Genomic DNA, 19,343 nt, shown 5'->3' with positions numbered 1-19,343 from the left:
CTAATGACTCTCTTGGCTGTCACTCTCGTCTGAAATTGCCAACGATCTGATTAAGCCCTTTTGCGAAAGTTTGCAGTATTCGTCCCAGGCTGACTACAGCTCCCAGAGTTCCCCGGCGCTTCCCGGTGCCGATTGGCCGAGCAGTCGGCTACAAGGGGAGGTGTCGTCCCCGCCTCCTCGGGAAACAGGCATCTGATTGGCTGCGGCGCGGGGCTTTTGTATCCCCGCCCTCCCCCAAGGACCGCAGCAGTCTGAGCGGCGCTGCTGGTGTCAGAGCCTGGCGAGCGTTGGCCGTTCCGCGGCGGGGATGCTCAGGAGCGCTGGGTTGGCGAAGAGCCGTGGCCACTGCGGACTTCCGAGGCACTCCGGGCCGTGAAAACCCCTGGGCCGCCGCCAATCCCAGGTTCCTGAGGCCATTCACTGCTCCTGAAGCCGGCCGAGGCGATCCGGCGGAGCAGCGTCAGTTCTCTGATTCTGGGCTTTCGGAGCGTTCTGGAACCGCGAGAGACATCCCGGGGCTCTAGAACCTCCCCAGCGGCCCCCAGTCCCGGCTTCCTGCGTGCGTCTGTCTACAACTCGTTTGCACGGGTCGCCGGCGAGCCGTCGCCGGGTCCTGGCACACAACATGATCGTTGCAGACTCCGAGTGCGGCGCGCAGCTGAAGGGCTACCTGCCATTCACCCCGGGCGGCGGCGGCAGCGGCCCCGGGGCCGGGGAGGTAAGCAGCGCTCGAGCGACGCCACTCTTCCCTTGAGCCCCGAGCCGCGGCCGGGCTTCGGGCTGTCCCGGGCTGAGCCTGTGCTTTTTCCTCCCTCCGCCCTGGCTCGGCTCGGGAAGGGGGGAGTAGAAACGCGTAACCTAGGAATGGGGTTGCATCAACTGGCTGTCTCGGCCCCCTCCGCCCCCTCCCCCTGGGGTTGTGGAACCTTCCTTGGCTCTCTCGGACTCCTGGCCAATGAGAGAGGAGCCTTCTCGAGGTTATCTCGGGTTTGGGCTAACAACGGGAGAATCTTCAAGTCCAGGCAAATCCCGGTTGCTGCGGCCCGACCACTCCTCCTCCCCGCCCCCTTCCGCAGATTCCCTTCCTCTGGGCCGGGGCTGGCGGGCGGAGGACTCTTTCTAGGATACGAACCCAGGCCAGTCTCCCAGTGCGGGGATTGGGGCACCTGGGACTTGCCAACGGAGGTCGACCTCGTCCCCCGCCCACACTTGCACCCCTGATGTGAAGCGGGGGAGAGCGGACGCTCAGGGGCCTTGGCCAGCTGCCGGGTACGCGGCGGCGGCGGCCGAAGCTGGGAGAGAGGGAGAGAAACCCTGGAGGTTTCCCGAAGGCAGGTGGCGATTAGCCTGCGCCCTGCTAAGTGGCCTCGGGTCCCAGAAGTTTGCTTCGCCAGGACTTTTGCAGCGAAGCTAGGAATAGGCTGGGCCTAACCTGACACACCTCCTGCTCCCTCCCCACCCCCATCACTACCACCCCCTTGACTATGAACATCTTACCATTTTTTAAACACCTACTAGATTCTCGTCTCCGGGTTTTGCCTTTTCTCTGAGTCATCAGGACAAATGTAGCAATATGAGCTACACTATAGCCCCATTTTCCAGGATGAGGAAATTGAGGCCCAGGAAGGGCTAAGGAGAGACTTCCCTTCACTCACCCCACTAAGCAGCTCATTCTTGGGCCCTGGAGCCTAGTATGGATTCCCTAGTATGCGTGGCACTACAGAAAGTTTTCCTTTCCAGGCCTAGAGCTTGGCACAAGTGTATTTGTGGGGCTGGGAGTCTTGACAAATGCTAGTCCTGTGTGACCTTAGGGAAATCGTTGCCCTTCTCTGAGCAGCATGGTTTCTAGGGGTCCTCCCTCCAGCAGTGGATGGTCTGTGTCCTGGGTTTTCTGTGGGCTTGTTTACTCTTCTCCATCTTGGTTTTAGGAACTCCAATGTAGAAGAATGAAACGCACGCCTGCCACTTCTCTGTTGAGTGGCTTTGACCAAGTCACTTTACCCTGAGTCCTTTCTTGGAGCATGGGAGTGGGAGCTGGAAATCGTGTTATTATTGAGAGCACCTGGCCACCAGAGGGGAGCCTGCTGGGTTCCAGTCCCAACCCTCCCATCCGTGGCTGTGTGACCATGGCCAAGTGATCACTTCTCTGATCTGCAACTTCCTCCCATGGAAATTTTATAGTATCTCTGAGGATTGTTGGGAGAAATGACAGAATACTAGCAAAGGCTGAAGCACAGTGCTTGGAACATAGTAACTGAGTCAGATATGCATGGTATTGTTAGGATGTGGTCATTTCCCTTTCCCCAGAGTGTGTCACAATGGGGTGCCTGAACCTGTCCCTCCTGCCTGAGGTGAGAGCTGGCCCATCCCTCTCTGAGTGCCTGGGAAGTGGCCTGGGGAGAAGAGAGTGCCTCTGGTGGTCAGGGTAGGCCTTGAGGGAGTGCCCTTTACATGGAAGCCACTGTCAGCAGCCGAAGAAAGATGTTGATATTTGAACCCTTTCCACACACTTTTTTTCCCTCTCAAAAAAAAAAGACGACCTTGGGAAGATGTCTACTTTAAGCAGGATCCTTAGAGGACAGCAGGGTGCTGGACTTACTGGTGCCCTGGGCCCAAGGGAAGAGACCCAAATGTACAGTCCCCTCAACTCTCATCTTTTCACTACATGCCCTTAACCTAAAGGGGCCAAGGTCTACAGACTCTAGGACTTCACTCTAGGACTGGAGTATGTTTTCAGAGCCGTCTTGGGGCTCTAGAAGCACTTCCTCAAACATCACTTCCTCAGGGAAGCTTTCCCTCCCCCACCCAGTGAGTCCCTTCTGTGCCTGTCCTCCTGAGCTTTCCTCCCAATCATAGTGTAACTGTCCTGTGTTCGGGCGTTTTGTGTGTCTCCTCGGCTGGACTAGAGACTGTAGGTCACATCCCTGTTCTTAGCACCTAATCGGTGCTTGTAACTCTTTGCCCCTTGTTGGTTTAGCGGACACTTGTGAGCTGTGCATGCTTTGAAGTCAGATCTGAGCTGTGCCTTTCTGGATCAGGACTCAGAAAGAGCTCCAATGGGGCTGCCTGGGTGGCTCAGTCGGTGAAGCCTCTCACTTTGGCTCAGGTCATGATCTCATGTTCGTGGGTTCGAGCCCCGGGTCAGGCTCTGTGCTGACAGCTCAGAACCTGGGGCCTGCTTCCAATTCTGTGTCTCCTTCTCTCTCTGCCCCTCCCCCTCTCATGCTCTGTCTCTCTGTATCAAAAATAAATAAAACATTAAAAAAAAAAAAGAGCCCCAATGAGCTGTCTCTGAAGAAGGAGTAAGACCTATTCCCCCCAGGGTAGTTGTGAGGAATCAGCCAGATCAGATGCATAAAGCACTTAGCCTCATGCCCAGCCCATGGCGCCACTCACATCGCCTCCTTCCAAGGCTGGAGGTAAGAGGCTGCTTGAGCTCTAGGTCTCCCTCCCACGTGTAAATCCAGGCAAGGATCTGAGTTCTGTGGGCAGCTGCCCGTGGGGTGGGGTTGGCGGCCAGTCTCTCCCAGTCCCAGCTGGTAGAGTGACTTCATAGGTATCTGTAGGTGGGTCCTGGGGGGTGCAGCCTCTGGAAAGAGACCAAGAAGAAGGCTGGAGCTACTCCAAGAGGCGGATGTGGATGACGGAAAGAACCCTTAGAAGCCAAAGCGAACTGAGCACACATCTCAGGCTGGCCACTTGTCAGCTGGTGCTTAACCTGTGGAACCTTAATCTTTCTTTGTGGGCAACAAAGACACCCCCAACCCCAAAACTGATGACTATATAGTACCTGTGTGCGAATTAACATTTAGTGAGTGCTTAAATTAGGAGCCAGGCTTTGAGCTTGAGGGGGAGGGGGTGATCCTCTTCACAATTGCCTGGGTGTTCAGGGGCCACGCAGAGGGACTTCAGTGTCACTGGGGTAACAGGGATCCATATCTAGAGTGTGCCCTCGAAGTAAGAAACAACACAGTGCGACAGGTGCTGTGACTGGGAGCAGTGGATCCCTGGGAATGTAGACAGGAAGGAGAAGCTTCTGGTGAACCCCAGGTGCAAAGCCTGACTTGACCGCTCTGAGCCATATTCCATGTCTGTAAATGGGAGGGGGAAGGGGAGGCGGAGGAGATCCTACTGCCTGTAAAATGCTTAGCTGATGGTAATCAGTGTTGTTACTATCATCATTATTGACTTCCTACCCCAGGAAATAGGGGAGGGCTGATTTGGAGGCATCATCTCTTGGCGGCGGGACCCTGCCCTGTCTGCTTCCCCTGGAGTCGTGGGTGTCAAGGTCAGAGAAACTTTCGGGATATTGGAACTCTGGATTAATCTATTCGGTCTTGCCTTCAGGACTTCATATTTCTGTTCCCTTTGGCTGGAATGCTGATCCCCTAGATCTTTATGGGCCCTGCTGCTTTCTCATCAACTCATTTAGATATTTGATATTTAGATAGAAACTCAAAGGTTCTCTCCTCGGGAGCTCTCCCTTTCTTCTCAGACTAATATATTGCACACCCCCACCCCATCATACAGTCTCACTGCTCCTTTTCATTTACTTTGTCTAATCTATGATTTGAAATCCTATTCATCGTTTGTCATTCTCCTTTCGACCATGAATTCTGTGAGGGCTGAGACTTCCTTTTCACTCCTGTTCTCTTGTTGCCTTGTAGTCATAGAAATGTTTGTTGAGTGAACACATTAATTCTGGTTCCACCTGGGAAGCACTTAGCACAGTGCCTTATACTTGAGAAAATGATCAATAAGTGATGTGAAACAATGGTCCTCCGCCCCAGCTGTAAATTATGCTGGGCCCCACCCAATTCAATTAGAATCGCTGGAGGTGGGACCTAGGCATTGGCATCTTTTTAAAAGCTTCTCAAAGGGATTTTGTGCTGCTTGGGTTGAGAAGCCCTTGTTTGAAATTACAATGAGATGAACAATGGCGGACTTTCATCAGTGCTTAGTGCGCTAGAGGTACCGAGGTAAGGGCTGTAGAGGCATTATCTCACTAAATCCTCATGACTACCAGTGAAAGTGGGTACTGTTATCCCCATTATTCGGTGAGGAAACTGAGGCTTACATTGCTAGCAGATAATAAGTGGTGCCGTTGTCATATGACCCAGGCAGTTTGGGTCAAGAGTCCCTATTGATTAGCTGTATTCTATGATTATCATCATGGTGTCACCATTGTCATAATTAGGACTGAAAATTTTGGTGGGTCCAGGCCTACCACCTAAAGCTATCGGTTCCTTCCCTGGACAGCTCTTGGGGCAGATTTTAGAGAGAGAGAAAGGGTTCCTAAGGCTGTTCCTTGTACCTCCCCAGCTCCCTGGGGGGCCCTCAAGGTTCCCCTTCCCACCTTACCCCCAGGCTATGGTTTTCTATCTGCCCTCTGGTCCCCTGAGGGGGAGGCCCAGATTGTGGAGTCAGCAGTCCTTATCTCCTAGACCGAGCTGTTAGGCTTTTTTCCTTTGGTGAGGGAGGAGGGAGAATAAAAGTGAGGACTTGGAGATTGTGGTGATTTTCTGTACTGTGCTTGGACCTGCCTGGCCTGGTAGCTCCCAGAAGTGTGGGCTGAATGGGGCCCGAGCAATTAGCCCAACGACCTTTTTTGTCCAAGATTAAGGCCCAGAGAGTCTAGGTCACTGTCTCAGAGTCACACAGCAAGTTAGTAACAGAATTGGTACTCGGACCTGGGACTTCCAGATCCCACTGTTCTTCCTGTGCGGTCTTTCAGAGCCCCAGAGTTCTGCTTCCCTCAGGGGGTTTCTGGCCATCTGAGAAGGAAGTTTCAGTTATAATCTTTAGTCCCTAGACACCTGGGGATTGATATTAAGTCTGGTTTCCAATGAGGAGGGGAGAGTTAGGGGGACACCCTCTCTGTCCAGAGACGGCGGCGTGACTCTGGTTTGGGTAAACTGTTTCCAAGGCCAGTGCTGAGAAGAACTCCCCCATCCCACCCCCAGTTATCAAAACAAATAAGTATCCTCTCTGAACCCCACCTCTCAGACTAGGAGCAGATTTAGGGGGTATATGACTCCGGTTTCTTTTCTTTTCTTTTTCTTTTTTTTTTATGTTTGTTTATTTTTAAGACAGAAACAGAGCATGAGCAGGGGAGGGGCAGAGAGAGAGGGAGACACAGAATCTGAAGCAGGCTCCCGGCTCTGACCTGTCAGCACAGGGCCCAATGTGGGACCTTGAGATCATGACCTGAGCCAAAGTCAGACCCTTAACCGACTGAGCCACCCAGGCGCCCTGACTTCCAGTGGTTTCTAAAGAGCCTCCAGTGCATGACGTCAGAATAGCTGCTGCTGTCAGTCTGTGCTCCCCGCTTGGATTCCCTCCATGCCTCTGTGCTTTCTCTGTTTTCTTCCTTCACAGATTAGTATGGGTGGCCTGGTCCTGCCTTCCACAGAATGTGCAGGGAGACCTGAATCAGGCAATTCGAAGACATTGTTTTCATAACCAAAAGCACCAGCAGTTGTGGGGTGACAGATAAGGGTCATCTGAAGGTTCCTAGACCCGGTAGACTATTAGTTTTGCAAAAGGAGTGACCAGTGGGAGAGCAATGGGACCAAACCACTCATTTATCTGGAAGGCTAATGGGAGCCAGAGGCAGGCTTTTAAGCCAACTGATTTGCACTTGAGAAAATTTCCTTAGGCCGGGGAAGGTCATTCCTCCTGGAAACCACAAACCACCAGTGTCGCCGACTCCTTAAATGTGCTCCTAGTTCTAGAGGTGTCTTTCAGGGAGGATGTTCTCTTTATTCATTCATTTTGTGAATTTGATAGAGGATGGGGAGGAGAGGGCAGGGCCAAGGAGGGAGGGAGACCATTGGCGAGGCTGTGGGTGGTGATCCAGACAAGGGATGGTAGTAGTCTATGGGGTGGTGACGGCAGGAAGGATGAGGAAGTGAGCATCTGAGAGTAACTGAGGCTGCATCCTAGGAATCTAAGGTACTTGGAAATCGGCTTCAGGGTGCAAATGAGGGGGTCCTTGTACCGAATCTCCAGGGCTGCTAAACCGGTGGCCTCTTAGAGATGTGCACCATGGTGGCTATATGTCTCCCTTCCCCACGCACCTCCCACCCAATACTGGGGCTCCTGGGTCCCTGCGGCTTCCTGAAGAAGTCACCCCGAGGGATGAGCCCCCTTTCTTGCTTACCCTTTTTCCACCTGCCAACAGGTGTTGTCTCCCACCTGAGTCCTCCATGTAGGGTGCACCAAAAGGGTGGTTTGAAAATCTCAGTGTGGCCTCTTGGGTAGGAGGAGAAAGCTGGAGGGCGAACTATGCACCTAGTCCTCCATTTCACCTCCAATAACCATGATGGATTTCCTTCTAGGAGCAAAGGGGAAGTCGGGCTCGGCGAGGTCCCCGAGGGCCCAGCGCCTTCATCCCAGTGGAGGAGGTAAGCTTGGAGGGGGTTAGGAATTCTTGATTCCTGGGAAGTAGGGGGATGGATGAGGAGGGGGGTCTTTTCCCATCTCTTGAAATAGCAGCTCTGAAACTACCCTTTCAGGTTCCTGACTCATTTAACCCACATAGAACTCCGTGGGGCATACATACATATCACAACCCCATGTTGCTAGGAAGAAACAGGCTGACAGAGATAAAGCGATAATGATACTGTTAGGTAATAAACTTTTGATTCCCAGAAAAAGGCCTGTTTTGCCTTAAGAAGCTAGAACTATCTATGCTAATGGCTTTTCCTTGACTAAACATATATTACCTTTTTTTCAACTTCAAAAGTCATATTTTGTTCATTATAAAAAATTTTTTTTATGTTTCAGAAAGCTCTGGTCTCCTATAATCCCACCTCCCAAAGAGATAATCACTGTTACTTAACCATTTATCACTGTTTTCTGGATTTTTTTTTCATATAGAACCAAGATCATAGTTTACATCCTTTGGTGTGGGGGCAAGGTTATTGTCATGTTCTTTATTTTTTTTCCACTTACTACGACAGACATCTTCAGACATCTTTTTTTTTTTTTTTTTTTGCAGTCCATAAGAAGTTTATTATGTCTTCAAGACAGTACAGTGTAGACTCCTCTCCCAGAGAAGGGCTTTCAGATGCAGGAAACCAGTAATCCAGATGAGTGGCTCATTGGTCATTTTCATAAGCAGCGGGATTCTTCCTCTTGGATTTCTCAAACTCCTGGGTCCCCCAGGTGTAGATAAGATAAAACCCTACAAATGGCAGCAGGACGTGAAGGATGCACGCCCGTGTGCGGCGCAGCACATTGGGGAGGCCCTTGGAGAAGTAGTGCGGGAAGGCGCGCTGCTCGAAGGGTGACAAGCTGTAGGTGATCACATGCCGCATCCGCGTCAGATTCCCAAACTCGCGGCCCATGGTTGCGGGGGCACCTCACTCCCGCGCGGGGGTCACCTCGCCCTCCAAGTCGCTGGAACCACCGGCCTCACGACAGACATCTTTAATCCACTGAGTCAGATCATTCATTCGTTAATCTTTTAAAATTTTTTAAGAGTTGATTTATTTATATTGAGAGAGAGCACAAGCAGAGGGGGAGCAGAGAGAGAAGGAGAGAGGATCCAAGAAAGCTCTACATTTCCAGTGCAGAGCCCCACATGGGTCTCAGACTCATGAGCTGTGAGATTATGACCCAAGCCAAAACCAAGAGTCGGGAAGCTTAACCTACTGAACCACGCAGGTGTTCCTCATTCATTCATTTATTTAACAGATCTCTATCGAATGATTAATCTATGTCAGGCACTGTCGTAGGTACTGGGGGTATAGCAGAGGACAAGTTTTATTTATTTAATCTCTACACCCCACATGGGGCTTGAACCCACAACCCCATGACCAAGAGTCACACTCTCCCCCAAATTGAACCAGCCAGGCACCCCAATAACCAGTTCTTTTTTTATAATGAGAAAATAAATAGGCTTTGTTGCGAATCTGGATTTCAGTCCACATTCAGTCATTTACTAGATCTGTAACCTTGAGAAAGGAAATCGCTTAATGAATTATCTTTTCCTCCCCTGTGTTCCTTTTTTGGACGTGGTAGTCATTTTTTTGTTTTCTCAGTCCCAGTGCAGTGACTGTGTTGGTCTCTTTGGTGTGGAGAGCAGGAGGGGAATGCACCCCCTGGTCACCTTTGCTTGGCAGGTCCTTCGGGAGGGAGCAGAGAGCCTGGAGCAGCACCTGAGGCTGGAGGCACTGATGTCCTCAGGGCGGGTGGACAACCTGGCGGTGGTGATGGGTCTGCACCCCGACTACCTAAGCAGCTTCTGGCGCCTGCACTACCTCCTGCTGCACACGGACGGGCCCCTGGCCAGCTCCTGGCGCCACTACATTGCCATCATGGTGAGCCTGTCTGAGCCCAACTCTTATACAGGTGGGGGGGACTTGGTCTTTCGATTTCTTTCTGGGTGCTTCCTGAACTCATTTCATGGGGCCAGGAGGAGAGGCAGCACTGAGCAGAGGAAAGGCCTAATCTTATCTGATTATCCACAAAATTTTGGATTTTGGAGATAGGCATTTTTATTATTTAAAAAAATTTTTTTAATATTATTCATTTATTTTGAAAGAGAAAGCGTGAGTGGGGAAGGGTCTGAGAGAGGGGAGAGAGTGAGAATTCCAAGTAGTCTCCACACAAACAGTGCAGAGCCTGATGCGGGACTCAAACCCACAAGCCAAGAGATCACGACCTGAGCCAAAGATGGATGCTCAACCAACTGAGCCACCCAGGTGCCCCGAACAGAGGCATTTTTAGGGCCTGCTTTACGAATTAGCAAACTGAGGCACAAAGCAGTCAGGTGACATACCCAAGGTAGGACAGCAAACTAGCGGAGCTGTGGTTAGAACCGAAGTTTCCTGTCCCTCAGGCAACAGTGAGGTCTGTGAGGTCTCCCTCCACAGGATATCCACCCTGAGCGAGGCTCTGTCCACCCCCTCCACAGGCTGCTGCCCGCCACCAGTGTTCCTACCTGGTGGGTTCCCACATGGCTGAGTTTCTGCAGACTGGTGGTGACCCGGAGTGGCTGCTGGGTCTCCATCACGCCCCCGAGAAGCTGCGCAAGCTCAGCGAGATCAACAAGTTGCTGGCACACCGGCCGTGGCTCATCACCAAGGAGCACATCCAGGTGCAGTGGGCAGAGAGGCAGGGCCCGGAGGGAGCCCGGGGGCTGGGCCGGGGCATGTCAGGCAGTCAGCCCAGGGCCAGGCCCAGAGCGAGTCAGCCTTCCTTCCTCGCCAGGCCTTGCTGAAGACGGGCGAGCACAGCTGGTCTCTGGCGGAGCTCATCCAGGCCCTGGTCCTCCTCACCCACTGCCACTCACTGGCCTCCTTTGTGTTTGGCTGCGGCATCCTCCCTGAGGGGGACCCGGAAGGCAGCCCTGCCCCCCAGGCACCTTCACCCCACAGTGAGCGGAGCAGCCCCCCCAGCAGGGACCCAATGAACAACTCTGGGGTAAGTTACTGGGCTGGGTCTTGCCTGGAGAGGGAGCTGGCATGGCCTCTGGTCCTTGGATAGAGGCCACTGCTTCCCTATCTCACGCTAGAAGCCTCAGAAAAGTTAGTTGACCGAAACTCCCATTTCCGCATCTGTGCAATGGGGCTAAAGATCTCTGCTTCATGGTGGTTGTGAGGATTAAATGAAATAACCTTGTGGTGGGTCTCAGCATGTAGCCTCACAGGCTTAAAGTCTCCTGGGTGTTGTTAGCACTTTACAAATACAAAGGTCACCTCTTAGTTTGAAGGGGGCCTTGTTTGTTTTACTATAAAATCACAGACACTTTAACAATCTCTTTCCTGTGAGGGAAGCTGATGCTCAGGGAAGACATGTCTGTTCTGTAGCTTCTTAAACTTTGCTTTGGGAGGCACGGAGGTGTGCGCTGCCCAGCGCAGAGGTCGCCCGGGAAGGCCTGGGTTATGGGAAATGGCGTTTCCTGGGGCTGGGAGGGAGTAGGGGGTGCGGATGGGGGGCAGATGGTCACTGCTGGGTCCCTCCTCCAGGGCTTTGAGGCTGCCCGAGACGTGGAAGCTTTGATGGAGCGCATGAGGCAGCTGCAGGAGAGCCTGTTACGGGATGAGGGGGCATCCCAGGAGGAGATGGAGAGCCGCTTTGAGCTGGAGAAGTCGGAGAGCCTTCTGGTGACTCCCTCAGGTAGAGAACCACGGGCTTCCAGGTTCCAGGGGCTGCCCCCTTCTTTCACCCTCTCTCCGGGAGAGTCAGCAACTCCGTGCATGGCACCTCTTGTATTTTGGGGACCACATCTTAACCACTCCTTCTGAGAGGTTCTGAGCATGGCCTCTTCGGGTCAGACCTGGGTTTGAATCGTGACCTATTAGCCCTTCTGGCAGTGTGAGCACTGAAAAGTCACTGCCTGCCTCAGAGCCTCAGTTTCCTCCCTCGTGAAGGATTGGTTTGTAAAGTAAATGGGACAATAGAGGCAAAGCTCTTAACACAGAGTGAGTGGCTCCACAAATAAGATCACTAGTATTCTTACTGGGGCGCTTACCACCACCCCCCCACCCCCCCCACCCCCCGGTCCATGGCCTGACCCACCTCCTGCCCCTAGCCTGGCTCCCTGTAGCGAGGGGCTTTCTTTGACCCTCTCCTCTGCAGTCACCAGCCACCTATTGATGAATCAAGAGTAGATGCCCCTGTACTCCATGCCTGGGCCTCACTTTGACCTCTTTCTGACATCCTTAGCCGACATCCTGGAGCCCTCCCCACACCCAGACATGCTGTGCTTTGTGGAGGACCCCACTTTTGGATATGAGGACTTCACCCGGCGAGGGGCTCAGGCGCCCCCCACCTTCCGTGCCCAGGTAGGCTCTCCAGACTATTCTTGGCATTGCTCCAGGTTTACAAATAAATAAGCAGGGGGTAGAGTAGATGGTGTGAGTGGTCAGAGAGTCAGGCACCTTCTCCCTCAACATTCCATGAGAGGAACGGAAAGACCCTAGATCATGACAGGACCCGTCTGTGCCCTAAGCTCAGAGGATCCTGATCGTAGGGACAAGGTCATCACCAAGGTGCATCCTCCTTGGCTTCTTAGGCCCAGACCAAGCTACAGGTTAGATTTGTGGGGTGGGAAGGAGACATTATGGAGAGCGAAGTTGTGCTCCAGCAAATGGTGTCCCTATGGCCAGCCTTGGGCCCCAAAGAATCTACTCACTGACCCCTTCCCATGTTTCTCAGGATTACACCTGGGAAGACCATGGCTATTCACTGATCCAACGGCTCTACCCTGAGGGTGGGCAGCTGCTGGATGAGAAGTTCCAGGCGGCCTACAGCCTCACCTACAACACCATCGCCATGCACAGTGGTGTAGACACCTCCATGCTCCGGAGGGCCATCTGGAATTACATCCACTGTGTCTTTGGTATCAGGTGAGCACACACACCCCTCATCCAGGACATATGTGCGCAAGTCCTCAATCTGAGCTCACAGCTGTTTCCTTTTTTCTGTGTGTGCTTCTTTTCCCTTCTTCCTGGCTGGACTTTTTTTTTTTTCAAAGCAAATTTATTTCCTTGCTGATTATAAAAGATAATATGCTCACTGTTTGAATCTTATAAATGAAACTCTTTAATCCCACCCCCAGAGATAACAGTGGAGATAGACAGTGTGTGTATTTCCATTCCAAGTAGGAGCTCTTCTCTTAGCAATGCATAAGGACAGCATAAGTGCCCATCAGTATGGGACTCTAACAACGCTATATCCACCCAGTGAACAACACCAAACTATAATGGTCTCTTTACATTGCTATGGGAAATTATTTAAAATGTATTGAGAAAAAAAGAAAACTGGCTACCAACCAGTATCTTTTTGTCCCCCCGCTCCCCCCCCTTTTTTTTTTTTTTACTAAAAATGTGTACAAGGAAAATGTGTGGAAGGCCATACACTAAAATGTTCATTAATAATGGTTGTCTCTGCTTAGTATGTGATTAATTACATTTCATCTTGTTACCTAAGTGTTTTCTGATTTAAAAAGGTTTTGAAATTTATTTTGGGGGAGAGAGAGAGCACCTGCCGGAGGGTCAGAGAGAGAGGGAGAGTATTCCAGGTAGGATCTGCCTTGTCAGTGCGGAGCCCAGTGAGGGCCTCAAACTCAAAAACAGGGAGATCATGACCTGAGCCAAAATACAGAGTTAGCCGCCTAACCAACTGAGCCACCCAGAAGCCCCCTCTGAGTTTTTTAAAGTAGGTTTTTTTTGCTTTTTTTCTTAATTTAGGCTTTTTAACCACTGCATGGTATTTTGTTACAGATGTAGTGTGACTCAACCATTTCCCTATTGTTGAATATGTAGATAGTTTGCGGTTTTTCACTATTGCAAACACCATGTGCACTGACTAGCCTCACACCTAAGTCCTTGTAGGTGAGCCCTAGGTGTGAAATTACCTGTCAAGGATATACACAGACCAATTTTTTTAATGTGTATTTATTTTTGAGAGAATGAGCAGGGGAGAGGCAGAGAGAGAGGGAGACAGAGGATCTGAAACAGGCTCTGTGCTGACATCAGAGAGCCCCGTGTGGGGCTCAAACCCGCAAAACACGAGATCATGACTTGAACTGAAGTCTGACACTTACCTGACTGAGAGCCCCCCAGGCGCCCCCAACTTTGTTTTTCATCTCCCTCTGATAACATTGTGGGAAATTCAAAGAATTAAGAAAAAAACGAATTTCCCCAAATTCAACTACTCCACGACCCACATCCACAATCTGTGACATTCTTTCTCTGTTGCTTTTCTTCTTTCTAATGTAGTTGCTTTCTAATGGTGGTTACATTTTTCCAAGTATGTGTTTGGTGTTTGTAAGGAGAAACAACTAGATTTATAGCAAATTTAGAAAACAGAGACAACAAAAAGATGAAAGTAAAGATCATCCATGATGCCACTTGTTCTTATTATTGTCACAGATCTCTTTCCTTCTTCCCACGCACCAATAACCAAAACATATCATTCTACAAACATAAGATTTTCTTCCTACTCATTTCACCTGTTTTGCTCACTTCATCAAATGTGTGCATGTTTTAGCGAACACATGATGATGCTTTTCTCATTTAATGGTTTATTCCAAGCATCACATCAACCAAGAAGAAAAATCCCCCAATTTTTAAAAAGTTCCGTGTTCCCTGTAGAACATGTGCATTGCTCTGTATTACTGGCTGTAAACGTATTTGATTGAGTGTATTCAGTTGTAATTAACTGGGCATCCTCCTGCTGGCCATTGACAGATTTCCGGTTCAGGGGAGGTGGAGGAGAGACGGACGTCTTCGAGTGTGGCACAGGCTAGCTCCTGTCCGGCTCCCTCATCCGGGCTCCCACGTTCCCCAACAGGGTCCTTGCTCCTATACCTTTGTCCACAGAATCTGTCCTCTGGCTCTCAACCAGTCTTCCCCTCCCCACTAATCCATGATGACTAACTGGTGCCCTAGACTGGGGAGTGACAAAGTGTCTTTTAGACATGTCACCAACTTGCTCTTTGAACAAGTTGATCATCTTCTCCAGGCCTTAGTTTGCCCATCTATAAAAAAGAGCACCATTTCTTTTTCCCTCTCCCTCTTCCTTCTCCAGGGAAAATATTTGTACAGGCCTCCTGTCCCTTCTTCATGGCCTTTACTATAGTGAATATGACTTTGGAGCCAGGCAGACCTGGGTTTGAATTCCATTCCCAGGACAAGTGACTTCATTTCCCTGAATCTCCATTTCGGCTATAAAATAGAGCTGATGAGTCCGGCATATTATATATAATAGTTCTGTAGACAGCATGTATAGTATTTTTGAGGATTCCATGAGTATGTGTTCATACAGCACGTGTTCTGCAGTCTTTGGAGTGGTCGTCTGCCAGCCTGGTAGTGGCCTGTGATGTGGGACATCAGCTGTTTTTCTAAGAGGAACCAAACTTCTACTCGCTTCCTACATTCTGCCTTTTCTTGCCACATGCTGTTCCTCCTTCTGTAGGGTGGGGGTAGGGAACAAGAGTCAACTTCTGGGAGCAGAGGATGGATGATGCTGGTGGGGCCTTTCCATCCAGATATGATGACTATGACTACGGGGAGGTGAACCAGCTCCTGGAACGGAACCTCAAGGTCTATATCAAGACGGTGGCCTGCTACCCAGAGAAGACCACCCGAAGAATGTACAACCTCTTCTGGAGACACTTCCGCCACTCAGAGAAGGTACAGTCCCCGGGGGGAAGGGGGATTGGTACCCAGTGAGCTATCCCAGATGGAGTCTCTGCCAGTTGGGACACCTGGGTTCAAGTCCTACTTTAGTGTGTGATTGACTCACCTATAAAACAGGCATGTGCCTCACGGGGTTCTCAGTGGCAGCCAGGAGGACCTGGGTTCAAATCTAACTTGGTCACTCAGTAGCGTGGTGACCTTGGGCAAGTCACTTTGGCCCCCTGAGCTTGTCTTTACACCGAGAACAGATGCTGCCCGCATTTCAAGGTTGCTGGGGGGATGAAATGAGAAAATGAATGCCTGGGGGTGGTGCTTGTTTTTAGCTTTGGGAGGTAAAGAGATCAGTGGGGATGGGGATAAATGTGCTGGAAATTCTTCAGCAGTCATTGCCCCAAACTGCTCCGAGCCTTCAGAAAGGTCAGGGTGTCTTTATGGGAGAGAGGGATGAGGTGAGTGGAGGCTGGTCAGGGGGAGTGCCAGTCTGTGGGGGATGGGGATGGCGAGGAGTGATACCAGTTGCCAACAAGCCCTCGTCTGTGCCCCAGGTCCACGTGAATCTGCTGCTCCTGGAGGCCCGCATGCAGGCTGCCCTTCTTTACGCCCTCCGTGCTATCACCCGCTACATGACCTGACTGGGAGCAGGACCTGGGCCCGGAGCAGCTGACCCTGGGGGCATCCTCCTTCCTGCAAGGACTTCTCTTTCTGGAGACAGACCCCGGTCCTTTTCTGTCCCAGCCCTCCCTCCTCCACTCCGGAGGCGGGCTTGTGTGTGACGTGCAGCCCCTGAGCCGTACCCTCCTTTATCTCACCAGAACGGACAGGATCATTGCATTGACTCTGAGATCTCAGCTCTGCCCTTGGGAGCCGGAAGAGGAGGACTAGCGGATCCCAAGGGCCCATGCCCCTCTTCCTGCCCCTGACCCCAGAGGCAGAGGGCACCGGAAGGAAAATGAGCTGAGTTCAGACTCGCATGCCAGCAGGCTGGGCCGCAGGCATCACAAAGTACTGTGGCCTTCCTGGACTGGGAAGTCCCTGGCTGGTCCCTGAAGGAGAGGGGCCGACACCTCCAGGGACTGACACTCCAAGCAGCCTTGCCCTTCCTCCTCCCTCACTCCCAGATTTCATTACCTCCCACCTGCCATTCACCCATCAATGTGAAAGTCAGTGTCACAGCTGGTCTGTGTGTTCGGCTCCCCAAAGCCTGTTCTGTTGGGCAGCCTGAAGGCCCCCGTTCCTCAGTTGCCCTAATCCTAGGTTAGCCCCTCTGACCTCCTTCATCCCCTTACTCTTTTCTCCCATGCGTGGTGGTATCAGACCCCAGAAGAGAGAGCAAGCACATCAAAGAAGTAGATTATCTCTAGAGAGCTTGGCATGTCTGTGGGTTCCTTTGCCTTCTGAATAGGAGGGAGTATTATAAATTTCCTGTATTTTGATTCTTTATGGGCGAGGTTCTTCAGGGCCTCACTTCTCCAGCCACAGGTGATGCCTGAGAGGAAAAGGACAAGGAGAGATCTGTTCTGCGCGGAGCCACGCCTGCCCTCCCGAGGCCGGCACCCCACTCTCCTATCTCCCGTGGCTCTGCCACAGACCTTTCCCAACCAGTGAGCCTTCCTAGGTGGCTTAGGAGGATTGGGCTCAGGAGGAAGAGTCAGGAGACCCCAGGGTTCTTGTCTGGGTCCTGCCCAAACTGGTCAGGTGACCATGCGGCTTGTTGCCAAACATCTTTGGCCGTTTTTACAGTTGCAGACTGAGGGCTGAGACTTTATGTGACGTCCAAGTCTCTGGGCTCCTCAGGCCAGCCCACCAGCAGCAAACTGCAAAATCTTGCAGAATCTCAAAGGCCTCTAGGGACACCCCACCCTGGCAGTCAGTCTCTCCTGGCCACCTTCCGAAGACAACTCCCCCCACCCAACCCAGTCCCAGTTTTTCTGTCTCCTCCTCGATTTTAGGTGGATTGCTTGGAGGCAGAAATAGTCAAGGACCGATCCCAGGCACTTTCCGTAGCAAATAAGCTGTGAATTATGACGTCCCTTGCCTCTCTTCTGGCAGTATGTGCCTCCTCTCTGACCAGTTTGGAGGTGACTGAAGAAAGGCAAGGGTCATGCTGCTGCTTCTGACCCTCCTGTCTGGAGAGGGGCAGAAGAGGAGCCCGTTCAGCGTGCCACACTTCACACCCGTGCAGGCACGGGGAGACCGCTGGCACCCCCTTCAGGCCTCAGGCCCTCTGCGATGAAGCTGAGCGGGAGGGAAGAGGCCTCAGCGTTGGGGTTCCAATTCTAGAAGGGACAACATGACTCTGTAAATGTCCCCCGGGTGGGTCGGGAGAGGCATCCAGCATTCAAGTGCAGAAATCTTTGGCTTTGCTACCAGTTCTGTAGGCTGAGAAATAAAAGTTCACTGAGGTTTTGTTTTCTACTTCTTGTTAATGGGCTGTTTTTCCTTTTCCAGGGGGTCATGGTTCATCTCCGCATACGCAGGAGCTGTGGTTGCATCATGGGTCTGGCCTGCCAGCCCCTACGCTGCCCGCCACTTGTGCCCAGCGACTGCAGGGCTGGGAGTGGTTGGCATTAAAAGTCTATTCTGTCCCTTGGGGACCCAGCCCCACCCCCTAGCTGTGGCCGGCCTGGCATCGTGGAATAATAATGGCCCCGTTATTTTTTTCACTCATCCTGGCCTGGACTTGGAGGCCATTTTTCTGAATCTGTGAGAGAATTGAGACCCAGGGATAAAGTGATGCTTCTGAGGCCACATAGGTAGTCAGTGGTGGAGCTAGATTCCAGCTAAGGTCTGCTTGACCTGAAGCCTCAGCATTTCACTTGCTGCTTTTCCCACTACAGGGCTCCCCACTGTAGCAAGAAGGAGGCTGTTTGAGCATCTCTGGGGACGCCTGTGTCCCCTGCCCAACCACATGCTTACCTGCTTCTCTAGCACCAAGAAGAGGGAACCAGGTGTGGAGAGTTATATGTGACCTCCACATTGGGCCAGGGCCATTTGGTAGCTGTGTGATCTTGGTCACGCTTCTTAGCTTCTCTGGGTACCAGGAACTCTAGTAAGCTTATCAGGGAGACCACATTATGACTAAGAACTAAGACCTCCTCTTTTGGCTTCCCACTTCCCTCTCAACACTGCTCTCCTAAAATGAAAACTGAGTGTCCTCCAAGAAGCCTCCCTTGATAAACTCCATGTTTTCTTTTCCCTTTACCCTCTTTATTTTTGTGGCATTCTATATACTTTTTCTTCTAAGTCATCTAAGAGGATGTGAGAGAACAAATCAGATTTGGAATATAAAACTTGGATTCTGGGCCTGACTTAGTTACTTCTTATTCCCCAGGTTGTAGGAGGGTTGATTAATTTCATTGGGCCTCAAGGTTGCCCTAACAACAGGCAAAACATTTTCAGTTCTTTCCCGGGTCACATTATTGAATGACTTTTGCCAAATGTTTTCAGATTTACTATCTCAAGCTTCACAACCCTGTGAGCAAGGAATGGTGTTCCCATTTTATAGATGTGGAAAAAGGAACCTCAAGTCAGAGACTCTGGAACACCAATCAAAACAGTTACTACACCCAGGTTCGAATTCCAGCTTTGATATATATATATTTTTTAATTTTTTATGTCTTTATTTTTTGAGAGAGAGAGAGGCAGAGTGTGAGTAGGGAAGGGTCAGAGAGAGAGGGAGACACAAAATGTGAAGCAGGCTCCAGGCTCTGAGATGTCAGCACAGAGCCCCACACAGGGCTCGAACCCACGGACTGTGAGATCATGACCTGAGCCACCAATTGAGCCACCAGGCGCCCCCAGCTTTGACATTTAATATTTCTCTCAGCCATAAGCAAATTCAATTCTCAATACCTATGAGCACTGGAAGGTTGTGTGGATTAGATAATGCATGGAAAACACCTCGCCACAGTTCAGGTGCCTGACGCTCAGCCCTAGTGAGCCATTCAGTATTTAAATATCTGCCCAAACGTCACCCAACTCAGGATTTGAACTGTTGTCACTCTGATTCCAGATCATTGCTTCTGTCCCCAAACTTCAGAGGCCCTCAATCTGCATTAAAAAAAAATCGTACTCAAGTCAGGGCTCCCAGGTGGCTCAGTTGGTTAAGAGTTGGACTCTTGGTTTCTGCTCTGGTCACGATTTTATGGTTCATGCTTATGAACTCCATGTTGGGCTCTGTGCTGACAG

At 51.2% G+C, this 19,343-nt stretch overlaps 1 protein-coding gene and 1 pseudogene across 1 annotated transcript; one reads left to right on the top strand and one right to left on the bottom strand.

Annotated features, from left to right (window-relative positions):
- Positions 1-257: 257 nt before the first annotated feature.
- SESN2 (sestrin 2) lies at positions 258-17,570 on the top strand. The gene is made up of 10 exons (XM_029947211.1): positions 258-718; positions 7,341-7,406; positions 9,129-9,326; positions 9,923-10,105; positions 10,219-10,431; positions 10,977-11,127; positions 11,677-11,795; positions 12,169-12,359; positions 15,005-15,149; positions 15,701-17,570. The coding sequence occupies exons 1-10, from the start codon at positions 626-628 to the stop codon at positions 15,785-15,787; spliced, it is 1,446 nt and encodes a 481-aa protein (XP_029803071.1). The 5' UTR covers positions 258-625; the 3' UTR covers positions 15,788-17,570.
- Positions 8,000-8,401, bottom strand: LOC115298435 (annotated as a pseudogene).
- Positions 17,571-19,343: the final 1,773 nt, after the last annotated feature.

This window comes from Suricata suricatta, chromosome 8 (genome assembly GCF_006229205.1).
Source record: "Suricata suricatta isolate VVHF042 chromosome 8, meerkat_22Aug2017_6uvM2_HiC, whole genome shotgun sequence".
NCBI classification, from domain to species: domain Eukaryota; kingdom Metazoa; phylum Chordata; class Mammalia; order Carnivora; family Herpestidae; genus Suricata; species Suricata suricatta.
The sequence above is the reverse complement of the archived record's forward strand: the minus strand, read 5'-3'. Positions and strand labels throughout refer to the sequence as shown.

What these genes read in the sequence shown, in the direction of transcription:
- SESN2 (XM_029947211.1), top strand. Translation starts at nt 626, where the DNA reads ATGATCGTTGCAGACTCCGAGTGCGGCGCGCAGCTGAAGGGCTACCTG. An exon ending in CCTTCATCCCAGTGGAGGAG is followed by an intron (nt 7,407 to 9,128) that starts GTAAGCTTGGAG and finishes TTTGCTTGGCAG; the next exon opens with GTCCTTCGGGAGGGAGCAGA. An exon ending in CCTTCTGGTGACTCCCTCAG is followed by an intron (nt 11,128 to 11,676) that starts GTAGAGAACCAC and finishes TGACATCCTTAG; the next exon opens with CCGACATCCTGGAGCCCTCC.